Raw genomic sequence first — 17168 nt, forward strand, 5'->3', positions numbered from 1 at the left:
TACTGTAACACAAGATGTCCATACTGTAACACAAGATGTCCATACTGTAACACAACATGTCCATACAGTAACACAACATGTCCGTACTGTAACACAAATTGTATATGTCTGTACTGTAACACAACATGTCAATACTCTTATCACAACATGTCCGTACTGTAACACAACATGTCCATACTGTAACGCAACATGTCCATACTGTAACACAACATGTCCATACAGTAACACAACATATCCGTACTGTACCACAAATTGTACATGTCTGTAACACAACATGTCCATACTGTAACACAACATGTCCATACTGTATCACAACATGTCCATACTGTAACACAACATGTCCATACTGTAACACAACATGTCCGTACTGTAACACAACATGTCCATACTGTAACACAACATGTCCATACTGTAACACAACATGTCCATACTGTAACACAACATGTCCATACTGTAACACAACATGTCCATACTGTAACACAACATGTCCATACTGTAACACAACATGTCCATACTGTAACACAACATGTCCATACTGTAACACAACATGTCCATACTGTAACACAACATGTCCATACTGTAACACAACATGTCCATACTGTAACACAACATGTCCATACTGTAACACAACATGTCCATACTGTAACACAACATGTCCATACTGTAACACAACATGTCCATACTGTAACACAACATGTCCATACTGTAACACAACATGTCCATACAGTAACACAACATGTCCGTACTGTACCACAAATTGTATATGTCTGTACTATTACACATGTCCATACTGTATCACAACATGTCCATACTGTAACACAACATGTCCATACTGTAACACAACATGTCCATACTGTAACACAACATGTCCATACTGTAACACAACATGTCCATACAGTAACACAACATGTCCGTACTGTACCACAAATTGTATATGTCTGTACTATTACACATGTCCATACTCTATCACAACTCTACTATCACAACATGTCCATACTGTAACACAACATGTCCATATGTAACACAACATGTACTGTAGTCCAACTGTAACACACAACATGTCCATACTGTAACACAAACTACTGTAACACAATTATATGTGTACGTACTGTAACACAAAGTGTCCATACTGTACACAACAATATGTAACACCGTCCATACTGTAACACAACATGTCCATACTGTACACAAATGTCTGTACTACTGTAACACAACATGTCCATACTGTAACACAACATGTCCCATACTGTAACACAACATGTCCATACTGTAACACAACATGTCACGTACTGTAAACACAACATGTCCATACTGTAACACAAACATGTCCATACTGTAACACAACATGTCCATACTGTAACACAACATGTCCATACTGTAACACAACATGTCCGTACTGTAACACAACATGTCCATACTGTAACACAACATGTCCATACTGTAATGTCCTACAACATGTCCATACTGTAACACAACATGTCCATACTGTAACACAACATGTCCATACTGTAACACAACATGTACATACTGTAACACAACATGTCCATACTAACACACATGTCCATACTGTAACACAACATGTCCATACTCTAACACAAATGTCCATACAGAAACACAACATGTCCATACTGTAACACAACATGTCCTTACTCTAACACAACGTCTCCGTACTGTAACACAAATTGTATATATCTGTACTATTACACAACAAGTCCATACAGTAACACAACATTTCCATACTGTAACACAACATGTCAATACTGTAACACAACATGTCCATACAGTTACACAAGATGTCCATACTGTAACACAACATGTCCTTACTGTAACACAACATGTCCGTACTGTACCACAAATTGTATATGTCTGTACTATTACACATGTCCATACTCTATCACAACATGTCCATACTGTAACACAACATGTCCATACTGTAACACAACATGTCCATACAGTAACACAACATGTCCATACTGTAACACAACATGTCCATACAGTAACACAACATGTCCATACTCTATCACAACATGTCCATACTGTAACACAACATGTCCATACTGTAACACAACATGTCCATACTGTAACACAAAATGTCCATACAGTAACACAACATGTTCGTACTGTACCACAAATTGTATATGTCTGTAGTATTACACATGTCCATACTCTATCACAACATGTCCATACTGTAACACAACATGTCCATACTGTAACACAACATGTCCATACTGTAACACAACATGTCCATACAGTAACACAACATGTCCATACAGTAACACAACATGTCCATACTGTAACACAACATGTCCGTACTGTAACACAACATGTCCGTACAGTAACACAACATGTCCATACAGTAACGCAACATGTCCATACTGTAACACAACATGTTTGTACTGTAACACAACATGTCTGTACTGTAACACAACATGTCTGTACTGTAACACAACATGTCCATACTGTAACACAACATGTCCGTTCTGAAACACAACATGTCCGTACAGTAACACAACATGTCCATATGGTAACTATTATGTCATACAGCAATATATAATGTATAAAATTACCTTGAGGCTCCTTCCAAGTTTTTCTCTTTCTCCATCTTCAAACGATTTAATCGGTCCCACCTGTAACAAGCATTAACGTCATCATCAAATTTGTAACTATGCTTTAAAATTACAGTGGAACCTCCCGAAACCGATCATGGTCGGTGCATATAATTTCGGCCGGTTTAGAGAGGGTTCGGTTTGGAGAAGTGAACCGAATACCTATCATTACGATCCGAATTTAATCGCTCTGAAGTCGTTTTTTACACTAGTGTACCGCATGTATGCCTAGTGTTCGTTAAAACCGACCGATATTGATTGTTAATGTGAATGTTATCACAAAAGAGAGAATCATATGTTTAAAAGGAATGGATTACAACAATCTTGAATTTGTTACCGCTTATAAACGTAGTTTAGTTAGTTAGTTGCGTGAATGTTCTTGGGATGTTCTCGTCTGCACTAACCTACATACGGCCGATCGCTTCCGGTTACGTCAAAAATCAAATTATATGGTCTAATTACACGATGATCAGTCGATGCCGGTCATTATATGACATAGTCATTTTCTAAAACAATACATGGCTTCGGTTTCTTCATACAGATAATTTACGTTATCCGACGACTACATAAGTAAATAAAAAACCCGTGTGATTTGAATACGAAACTTTCTCTTTATTACTAGCTCTGTTTGTTTTCCCACAGTAAAACAAACCGCGTGCGGTAGACCTTCGTTAGATATCTAAACAATAGACATGATTAAATAATTACACCACCATCACGGGTATAATTACCGTGTACCTATATCTACATCTGTATACATGCCCCAGGACATGGCATGCGACAACTATGGTACAGGTACGTGTGTATTTCACGGTCGGTTGATCAGACCTCAATGCAATCTATCGGTGTCGCTCAGGTAAGGCCGGTTTTCAGAAGTGTATTTTAGTTACATTTGACAATTTCGATCTCGAAATTGGTCCGGTATTCAGAATTGGGAGGGATCGGTTTTGGGAAGTTTAATATACAACTAATAAAGAGGAATTCATTCCGTACATGACATCCATGTTCGGTTTCAAGAGGTGATCGGTTTTGAGAAGGTTCGGTTTTGGGAAGTTACACTGTATTTGAATAGGATTTTTTTATATTGAAGATGATAAAAGTAAGAAATGTTGATTGTGACTGGGATGTTGAGAGGTGAAGTAATCAGAGATAATCAATGTAACTAATTACCTCTACAACAAACACCACTGGCCTCACTCTCATGTGCTAACAAACAACGTAAGGGGAGGTCTCTTCAGTCAACGTCTGCCTTGACATTTATAACTAGAAAACATCTAGAAATGACCACTTGACTTTTTTTATCTTTTATCATATGAAACAAATATAAACAGTTCCTGCTGGTTCTTTGTTCCTGTTTGTCTACTCAGAATTACATACCTGTCATTTATCTCCTGACGACGTTTTTTCACTTTTTCTTGTTGACTACTGCCCGACTTGATGATCTCATCAGCTAATTTGTTGATGCTATCAACATGTCCTTTATTGGCCGCAAGGCTTGTAAGTAGGTTCTGAAATACAATCCATGTACATAATAAATCATGAGTGTTAACTAGAATATCTATATTACATGTGAACTGTACTTTAGAATTACAAAACTCTGAACATGTACACTGTACATAAGTACACTGTACATAAACATGGTTATATCCAGGTTTGGTACATACATTTACACTGTTCATGGACATGGTTATATCCAGGTTTGGTACATACATGTACACTGTACATGGACATGGTTATATCCAGGTTTCGTACATACATGTACACTGTACATGGACATGGTTATATCAAGGTTTGGTACATACACCAGGTTTGGTACATACATGTACACTGTACATGGACATGGTTATATCCAGGTTTGGTACATACATGTACACTGTACATGGACATGGTTATATCCAGGTTTGGTACATACATGTACACTGTACATGGACATGGTTATATCCAGGTTTGGTACATACATGTACACTGTACATGGACATGGTTATATCCAGGTTTGGTACATACATGTACACTGTACATGGACATGGTTATATCAAGGTTTGGTACATACACCAGGTTTGGTACATACATGTACACTGTACATGGACATGGTTATATCCAGGTTTGGTACATACATGTACACTGTACATGGACATGGTTATATCCAGGTTTGGTACATACATGTACACTGTACATGGACATGGTTATATCCAGGTTTGGTACATACATGTACACTGTACATGGACATGGTTATATCCAGGTTTGGTACATACATGTACACTGTACATGGACATGGTTATATCCAGGTTTGGTACATACATGTACACTGTACATGGACATGGTTATATCCAGGTTTGGTTACATGTAATGTTGACTGTTATATCCAGGTTTGGTACATACATGTACACTGTACATGGACATGGTTATATCCAGGTTTGGTACATACATGTACACTGTACATGTTCATGGTTATATCCAGGTTTGGTACATACATGTACACTGTACATGGACATGGTTATATCCAGGTTTGTACATACATGTACACTGAACATGGACATGGTTATATCCAGGTTTGGTACATACATGTACACTGTACATGGACATGGTTATATCCAGGTTTGGTACATACATGTACACTGTACATGGACATGGTTATATCCAGGTTTGGTACATACATGTACACTGTACATGGACATGGTTATATCCAGGTTTGGTACATACACATGTTTGGTATAAACATGTACACTGTACATGGACATGGTTATATCCAGGTTTGGTACATACATGTACACTGTACATGGAATGGTTATATCCAGGTTTGGTACAACATGTACACTGTACATGGACATGGTTATATCCAGGTTTGTATACATACATCATGTCACTGTACATGGACATGGTTATATCCAGGTTTGGTACATACATGTACACTGTACATGGACATGGTTATATCCAGGTTTGGTACATACATGTACACTGTACATGGACATGGTTATATCCAGGTTTGGTACATACATGTACACTGTACATGGACATGGTTATATCCAGGTTTGGTACATACATGTACACTGTACATGGAGGTTTGGTACATACACCAGGTTTGGTACATACATGTACACTGTGCATGGACATGGTTATATCCAGGTTTGGTACATACATGTACACTGTACATGGACATGGTTATATCCAGGTTTGGTACATACATGTACACTGTACATAAACATGGTTATATCCAGGTTTGGTACATACATGTACACTGTACATGGACATGGTTATATCCAGGTTTGGTACATACATGTACACTGTACATGGACATGGTTATATCCAGGTTTGGTACATACATGTACACTGTACATGGACATGGTTATATCCAGGTTTGGTACATACATGTACACTGTACATGGACATGGTTATATCCAGGTTTGGTACATACATGTACACTGTACATGGACATGGTTATATCCAGGTTTGGTACATACATGTACACTGTACATGGACATGGTTATATCCAGGTTTGGTACATACATGTACATGTACACTCCAGGTTGTACATGGACATGGTTATATCCAGGTTTGTACATCATGTATACATCCATGGTTATATCCAGGTTTGGTACATACATGTACACTGTACATGGACATGGTTATATCCAGGTTTGGTACATACATGTACACTGTACATGGACATGGTTATATCCAGGTTTGGTACATACATGTACACTGTACATGGACATGGTTATATCCAGGTTTGGTACATACATGTACACTGTACATGGACATGGTTATATCCAGGTTATTGGTACATACATGTACACTGTACATGGACATGGTTATATCCAGGTTTGGTACATACATGTACACTGTACATGGACATGGTTATATCCAGGTTTGGTACATACATGTACACTGTACATGGACATGGTTATATCCAGGTTTGGTACATACATGTACACTGTACATGGACATGGTTATATCCAGGTTTGGTACATACATGTACACTGTACATGGACATGGTTATATCCAGGTTTGGTACATACATGTACACTGTACATGGACATGGTTATATCCAGGTTTGGTACATACATGTACACTGTACATGGACATGGTTATATCCAGGTTTGGTACATACATGTACACTGTACATGGACATGGTTATATCCAGGTTTGGTACATACATGTACACTGTACATGGACATGGTTATATCCAGGTTTGGTACATACATGTACACTGTACATGGACTGGACATGGTTATATCCAGGTTTGGTACATACATGTACACTGTACATGGACATGGTTATATCCAGGTTTGGTACATACATGTACACTGTACATGGACATGGTTATATCCAGGTTTGGTACATACATGTACACTGTACATGGACATGGTTATATCCAGGTTTGGTACATACATGTACACTGTACATGGACATGGTTATATCCAGGTTTGGTACATACATGTACACTGTACATGGACATGGTTATATCCAGGTTTGGTACATACATGTACACTGTACATGGACATGGTTATATCCAGGTTTGGTACATACATGTACACTGTACATGGACATGGTTATATCCAGGTTTGGTACATACATGTACACTGTACATGGACATGGTTATATCCAGGTTTGGTACATACATGTACACTGTACATGGACATGGTTATATCCAGGTTTGGTACATACATGTACACTGTACATGGACATGGTTATATCCAGGTTTGGTACATACATGTACACTGTACATGGACATGGTTATATCCAGGTTTGGTACATACATGTACACTGTACATGGACATGGTTATATCCAGGTTTGGTACATACATGTACACTGTACATGGACATGGTTATATCCAGGTTTGGTACATACATGTACACTGTACATGGACATGGTTATATCCAGGTTTGGTACATACATGTACACTGTACATGGACATGGTTTATCCAGGTTTGTACACATGTACACTGTACATGGACATGGTTATATCCAGGTTTGGTACATACATGTACACTGTACATGGACATGGTTATATCCAGGTTTGGTACATACATGTACACTGTACATGGACATGGTTATATCCAGGTTTGGTACATACATGTACACTGTACATGGACATGGTTATATCCAGGTTTGGTACATACATGTACACTGTACATGGACATGGTTATATCCAGGTTTGGTACATACATGTACACTGTACATGGACATGGTTATATCCAGGTTTGGTACATACACCAGGTTTGTACATACATGTACACTGTGCATGGACATGGTTATATCCAGGTTTGGTACAGACATGTACACTGTGCATGGACATGGTTATATCCAGGTTTGGTACATACATGTACACTGTACATGGACATGGTTATATCCAGGTTTGGTACATACATGTACACTGTACATGGACATGGTTATATCCAGTTGGTACATACATGTACACTGTACATGGACATGGTTATATCCAGGTTTGGTACATACATGTACACTGTACATGGACATGGTTATATCCAGGTTTGGTACATACATGTACACTGTACATGGACATGGTTATATCCAGGTTTGGTACATACATGTACACTGTACATGGACATGGTTATATCCAGGTTTGGTACATACATGTACACTGTACATGGACATGGTTATATCCAGGTTTGGTACATACATGTACACTGTACATGGACATGGTTATATCCAGGTTTGGTACATACATGTACACTGTACATGGACATGGTTATATCCAGGTTTGGTACATACATGTACACTGTACATGGACATGGTTATATCCAGGTTTGGTACATACATGTACACTGTACATGGACATGGTTATATCCAGGTTTGGTACATACATGTACACTGTACATGGACATGGTTATATCCAGGTTTGGTACATACATGTACACTGTACATGGACATGGTTATATCCAGGTTTGGGTACATACATGTACACTGTACATGGACATGGTTATATCCAGGTTTGGTACATACATGTACACTGTACATGGACATGGTTATATCCAGGTTTGGTCACTTACATACATAATACATGTACATGTACATGACATGGTTATATCCAGGTTTGGTACATACATGTACACTGTACATGGACATGGTTATATCCAGGTTTGGTACATACATGTACACTGTACATGGACATGGTTATATCCAGGTTTGGTACATACATGTACACTGTACATGGACATGGTTATATCCAGGTTTGGTACATACATGTACACTGTACATGGACATGGTTATATCCAGGTTTGGTACATACATGTACACTGTACATGGACATGGTTATATCCAGGTTTGGTACATACATGTACACTGTACATGGACATGGTTATATCCAGGTTTGGTACATACATGTACACTGTACATGGACATGGTTATATCCAGGTTTGGTACATACATGTACACTGTACATGGACATGGTTATATCCAGGTTTGGTACATACATGTACACTGTACATGGACATGGTTATATCCAGGTTTGGTACATACATGTACACTGTACATGGACATGGTTATATCCAGGTTTGGTACATACATGTACACTGTACATGGACATGGTTATATCCAGGTTTGGTACATACATGTACACTGTACATGGACATGGTTATATCCAGGTTTGGTACATACATGTACACTGTACATGGACATGGTTATATCCAGGTTTGGTACATACATGTACACTGTACATGGACATGGTTATATCCAGGTTTGGTACATACATGTACACTGTACATGGACATGGTTATATCCAGGTTTGGTACATACATGTACACTGTACATGGACATGGTTATATCCAGGTTTGGTACATACATGTACACTGTACATGGACATGGTTATATCCAGGTTTGGTACATACATGTACACTGTACATGGACATGGTTATATCCAGGTTTGGTACATACATGTACACTGTACATGGACATGGTTATATCCAGGTTTGGTACATACATGTACACTGTACATGGACATGGTTATATCCAGGTTTGGTAACATACATGTACACTGTACATGGACATGGTTATATCCAGGTTTGGTACATACATGTACACTGTACATGGACATGGTTATATCCAGGTTTGGTACATACATGTACACTGTACATGGACATGGTTATATCCAGGTTTGGTACATACATGTACACTGTACATGGACATGGTTATATCCAGGTTTGGTACATACATGTACACTGTACATGGACATGGTTATATCCAGGTTTGGTACATACATGTACACTGTACATGGACATGGTTATATCCAGGTTTGGTACATACATGTACACTGTACATGGACATGGTTATATCCAGGTTTGGTACATACATGTACACTGTACATGGACATGGTTATATCCAGGTTTGGTACATACATGTACACTGTACATGGACATGGTTATATCCAGGTTTGGTACATACATGTACACTGTACATGGACATGGTTATATCCAGGTTTAGTACATACATGTACACTGTACATGGACATGGTTATATCCAGGTTTGGTACATACATGTACACTGTACATGGACATGGTTATATCCAGGTTTGGTACATACATGTACACTGTACATGGACATGGTTATATCCAGGTTTGGTACATACATGTACACTGTACATGGACATGGTTATATCCAGGTTTGGTACATACATGTACACTGTACATGGACATGGTTATATCCAGGTTTGGTACATACATGTACACTGTACATGGACATGGTTATATCCAGGTTTGGTACATACATGTACACTGTACATGGACATGGTTATATCCAGGTTTGGTACATACATGTACACTGTACATGGACATGGTTATATCCAGGTTTGGTACATACATGTACACTGTACATGGACATGGTTATATCCAGGTTTGGTACATACATGTACACTGTACATGGACATGGTTATATCCAGGTTTGGTACATCATACATGTACACTGTACATGGACATGGTTATATCCAGGTTTGGTACATACATGTACACTGTACATGGACATGGTTATATCCAGGTTTGGTACATACATGTACACTGTACATGGACATGGTTATATCCAGGTTTGGTACATACATGTACACTGTACATGGACATGGTTATATCCAGTTGTACATACATGGTCAGGACATTATACATGTACATGTACACTGTACATGGACATGGTTATATCCAGGTTTGGTACATACATGTACACTGTACATGGACATGGTTATATCCAGGTTTGGTACATACATGTACACTGTACATGGACATGGTTATATCCAGGTTTGGTACATACATGTACACTGTACATGGACATGGTTATATCCAGGTTTGGTACATACATGTACACTGTACATGGACATGGTTATATCCAGGTTTGGTACATACATGTACACTGTACATGGACATGGTTATATCCAGGTTTGGTACATACATGTACACTGTACATGGACATGGTTATATCCAGGTTTGGTACATACATGTACACTGTACATGGACATGGTTATATCCAGGTTTGGTACATACATGTACACTGTACATGGACATGGTTATATCCAGGTTTGGTACATACATGTACACTGTACATGGACATGGTTATATCCAGGTTTGGTACATACATGTACACTGTACATGGACATGGTTATATCCAGGTTTGGTACAGTACATACATGTACACTGTACATGGACATGGTTATATCCAGGTTTGGTACATACATGTACACTGTACATGGACATGGTTATATCCAGGTTTGGTACATACATGTACACTGTACATGGACATGGTTATATCCAGGTTTGGTACATACATGTACACTGTACATGGACATGGTTATATCCAGGTTTGGTACATACATGTACACTGTACATGGACATGGTTATATCCAGGTTTGGTACATACATGTACACTGTACATGGACATGGTTATATCCAGGTTTGGTACATACATGTACACTGTACATGGACATGGTTATATCCAGGTTTAGTACATACATGTACACTGTACATGGACATGGTTATATCCAGGTTTAGTACATACATGTACACTGTACATGGACATGGTTATATCCAGGTTTAGTACATACATGTACACTGTACATGGACATGGTTATATCCAGGTTTGGTACATACATGTACACTGTACATGGACATGGTTATATCCAGGTTTGGTACATACATGTACACTGTACATGGACATGGTTATATCCAGGTTTGGTACATACATGTACACTGTACATGGACATGGTTATATCCAGGTTTGGTACATACATGTACACTGTACATGGACATGGTTATATCCAGGTTTAGTACATACATGTACACTGTACATGGACATGGTTATATCCAGGTTTGGTACATACATGTACACTGTACATGGACATGGTTATATCCAGGTTTGGTACATACATGTACACTGTACATGGACATGGTTATATCCAGGTTTAGTACATACATGTACACTGTACATGGACATGGTTATATCCAGGTTTGGTACATACATGTACACTGTACATGGACATGGTTATATCCAGGTTTAGTACATACATGTACACTGTACATGGACATGGTTATATCCAGGTTTGGTACATACATGTACACTGTACATGGACATGGTTATATCCAGGTTTGGTACATACATACATGTACACTGTACATGGACATGGTTATATCCAGGTTTGGTACATACATGTACACTGTACATGGACATGGTTATATCCAGGTTTGGTACATACATGTACACTGTACATGGACATGGTTATATCCAGGTTTGGTACATACATGTACACTGTACATGGACATGGTTATATCCAGGTTTGGTACATACATGTACACTGTACATGGACATGGTTATATCCAGGTTTGGTACATACATGTACACTGTACATGGACATGGTTATATCCAGGTTTGGTACATACATGTACACTGTACATGGACATGGTTATATCCAGGTTTGGTACATACATGTACACTGTACATGGACATGGTTATATCCAGGTTTGGTACATACATGTACACTGTACATGGACATGGTTATATCCAGGTTTGGTACATACATGTACACTGTACATGGACATGGTTATATCCAGGTTTGGTACATACATGTACACTGTACATGGACATGGTTATATCCAGGTTTGGTACATACATGTACACTGTACATGGACATGGTTATATCCAGGTTTGGTACATACATGTACACTGTACATGGACATGGTTATATCCAGGTTTGGTACATACATGTACACTGTACATGGACATGGTTATATCCAGGTTTGGTACATACATGTACACTGTACATGGACATGGTTATATCCAGGTTTGTACATGGACATGTATCCACTGTACAACATTACACTGTACATGGACATGGTTATATCCAGGTTTGGTACATACATGTACACTGTACATGGACATGGTTATATCCAGGTTTGGTACATACATGTACACTGTACATGGACATGGTTATATCCAGGTTTGGTACATACATGTACACTGTACATGGACATGGTTATATCCAGGTTTGGTACATACATGTACACTGTACATGGACATGGTTATATCCAGGTTTGGTACATACATGTACACTGTACATGGACATGGTTATATCCAGGTTTGGTACATACATGTACACTGTACATGGACATGGTTATATCCAGGTTTGGTACATACATGTACACTGTACATGGACATGGTTATATCCAGGTTTGGTACATACATGTACACTGTACATGGACATGGTTATATCCAGGTTTGGTACATACATGTACACTGTACATGGACATGGTTATATCCAGGTTTGGTACATACATGTACACTGTACATGGACATGGTTATATCCAGGTTTGGTACATACATGTACACTGTACATGGACATGGTTATATCCAGGTTTGGTACATACATGTACACTGTACATGGACATGGTTATATCAGGTACATACTGTACATGGACATGGTTATATCCAGGTTTGGTACATACATGTACACTGTACATGGACATGGTTATATCCAGGTTTGGTACATACATGTACACTGTACATGACATGGACATGGTTATATCCAGGTTTGGTACATACATGTACACTGTACATGGACATGGTTATATCCAGGTTTGGTACATACATGTACACTGTACATGGACATGGTTATATCCAGGTTTGGTACATACATGTACACTGTACATGGACATGGTTATATCCAGGTTTGGTACATACATGTACACTGTACATGGACATGGTTATATCCAGGTTTAGTACATACATGTACACTGTACATGGACATGGTTATATCCAGGTTTAGTACATACATGTACACTGTACATGGACATGGTTATATCCAGGTTTAGTACATACATGTACACTGTACATGGACATGGTTATATCCAGGTTTAGTACATACATGTACACTGTACATGGACATGGTTATATCCAGGTTTAGTACATACATGTACACTGTACATGAACATGGTTATATCCAGGTTTAGTACATGGTTATACATGTACATGTACACTGTACATGGACATGGTTATATCCATGGTTTAGTACATACGTGTACACTGTACATGGACATGGACTGGTTATATCCAGGTTTAGTACATACGTGTACACTGTACATGGACATGGTTATATCCAGGTTTAGTACAACAGTTTTAACTACAGAAATGTTTACCTCAAACTTCTTCCTAACAGCCTCCATGTTGTCTGCTAGACTTTCCTTGCTAGTCAGCACTTGTTCCTACAAACAGTTTAAAATAAAGGTCATCATTTTCTAGGTTTGCAAAAGACTGATGATAATTGTCTTCATATAAATATTGAATATTTATATACTGATGTCCTGTGAAAGCAAAAGGTCAACATTTGTACCTATATTGTTGAACAATTAATATCTAAATATCCATTACTGGGGTGTTTCTATAGTTGTTGTTTTAACTATTACATAACGTTTTCCTGTGAAACCAAGCCATTAAAACGTCAACTTACCTTCTCAACCATCCAAGCCTCCAGCTCGTCACATTTCTGATAAAACTTGAACAGGGCTACAGCATCGTCTAATGCTACCCTGCGTGCCTGTAACATACAGTACATATTAAACTTCCTATAACATATGTAAGTATGATGACCATTAGAGATTATGTTTAATCCTATAACACATGTAAGTATGATGTCCATTACAGAGATTATGTTTAATCCTATAACACATGTAAGTATGATGACCATTAGAGATTATGTTTAATCCTATAACACATGTAAGTATGATGACCATTACAGAGATTATGTTTAATCCTATAACACATGTAAGTATGATGACCATTAGAGATTATGTTTAATCCTATAACACATGTAAGATGATGACCATACAGAGATTATGTTTAATCCTATAACACATGTAAGTATGATGACCATTAGAGATTATGTTTAATCCTATAACACATGTAAGTATGATGACCATTACAGAGATTATGTTTAATCCTATAACACATGTAAGTATGATGACCATTAGAGATTATGTTTAATCCTATAACACATGTAAGTATGATGACCATTACAGAGATTATGTTTAATCCTATAACACATGTAAGTATGATGACCATTAGAGAGATTATGTTTAATCCTATAACACATGTAAGTATGATGACCATTAGAGAGATTATGTTTAATCCTATAACACATGTAAGTATGATGACCATTACAGAGATTATGTTTAATCCTATAACACATGTAAGTATGATGACCATTACAGAGATTATGTTTAATCCTATAACACATGTAAGTATGATGACCATTACAGAGATTATGTTTAATCCTATAACACATGTAAGTATGATGACCATTAGAGATTATGTTTAATCCTATAACACATGTAAGTATGATGACCATTAGAGATTATGTTTAATCCTATAACACATGTAAGTATGATGACCATTACAGAGATTATGTTTAATCCTATAACACATGTAAGTATGATGACCATTACAGAGATTATGTTTAATCCTATAACACATGTAAGTATGATGACCATTAGAGATTATGTTTAATCCTATAACACATGTAAGTATGATGACCATTAGAGATTATGTTTAATCCTATAACACATGTAAGTATGATGACCATTAGAGATTATGTTTAATCCTATAACACATGTAAGTATGATGACCATTACAGAGATTATGTTTAATCCTATAACACATGTAAGTATGATGACCATTACAGAGATTATGTTTAATCCTATAACACATGTAAGTATGATGACCATTACAGAGATTATGTTTAATCCTATAACACATGTAAGTATGATGACCATTACAGAGATTATGTTTAATCCTATAACACATGTAAGTATGATGACCATTACAGAGATTATGTTTAATCCTATAACACATGTAAGTATGATGACCATTACAGAGATTATGTTTAATCCTATAACACATGTAAGTATGATGACCATTACAGAGATTATGTTTAATCCTATAACACATGTAAGTATGATGACCATTACAGAGATTATGTTTAATCCTATAACACATGTAAGTATGATGACCATTACAGAGATTATGTTTAATCCTATAACACATGTAAGTATGATGACCATTACAGAGATTATGTTTAATCCTATAACACATGTAAGTATGATGTCCATTACAGAGATTATGTTTAATCCTATAACACATGTAAGTATGATGACCATTAGAGATTATGTTTAATCCTATAACACATGTAAGTATGATGACCATTACAGAGATTATTATGTTTAATCCTATAACACATGTAAGTATGATGACCATTAGAGAGATTATGTTTAATCCTATAACACATGTAAGTATGATGACCATTACAGAGATTATGTTTAATCCTATAACACATGTAAGTATGATGACCATTACAGAGATTATGTTTAATCCTATAACACATGTAAGTATGATGACCATTACAGAGATTATGTTTAATCCTATAACACATGTAAGTATGATGACCATTACAGAGATTATGTTTAATCCTATAACACATGTAAGTATGATGACCATTACAGAGATTATGTTTAATCCTATAACACATGTAAGTATGATGACCATTACAGAGATTATGTTTATGTTATTAATCTTAACAATGTAAGTATGATGACCATTACAGAGATTATGTTTAATCCTATAACACATGTAAGTATGATGACCATTTAGAGATTATGTTTAATCCTATAACACATGTAAGTATGATGACCATTACAGAGATTATGTTTAATCCTATAACACATGTAAGTATGATGACCATTAGAGATTATGTTTAATCCTATAACACATGTAAGTATGATGACCATTACAGAGATTATGTTTAATCCTATAACACATGTAAGTATGATGACCATTACAGAGATTATGTTTAATCCTATAACACATGTAAGTATGATGACCATTACAGAGATTATGTTTAATCCTATAACACATGTAAGTATGATGACCATTAGAGATTATGTTTAATCCTATAACACATGTAAGTATGATGACCATTACAGAGATTATGTTTAATCCTATAACACATGTAAGTATGATGACCATTACAGAGATTATGTTTAATCCTATAACACATGTAAGTATGATGACCATTACAGAGA

At 37.0% G+C, this 17168-nt stretch overlaps 1 protein-coding gene across 1 annotated transcript in view; it reads right to left on the reverse strand.

The window, feature by feature from the left end:
* LOC138319790 (spectrin beta chain-like) overlaps positions 1 to 17168 on the reverse strand; it is a 194996-nt gene that overhangs the window by 101425 nt on the left and 76403 nt on the right. The window contains 4 exon segments of the mRNA XM_069262923.1: positions 2568 to 2627; positions 3984 to 4114; positions 14232 to 14297; positions 14543 to 14629. Of these exon segments, the coding sequence (XP_069119024.1) occupies positions 2568 to 2627; positions 3984 to 4114; positions 14232 to 14297; positions 14543 to 14629 (344 nt within the window).

This window comes from Argopecten irradians, chromosome 3 (assembly GCF_041381155.1).
Source record: "Argopecten irradians isolate NY chromosome 3, Ai_NY, whole genome shotgun sequence".
NCBI lineage: Eukaryota > Metazoa > Mollusca > Bivalvia > Pectinida > Pectinidae > Argopecten > Argopecten irradians.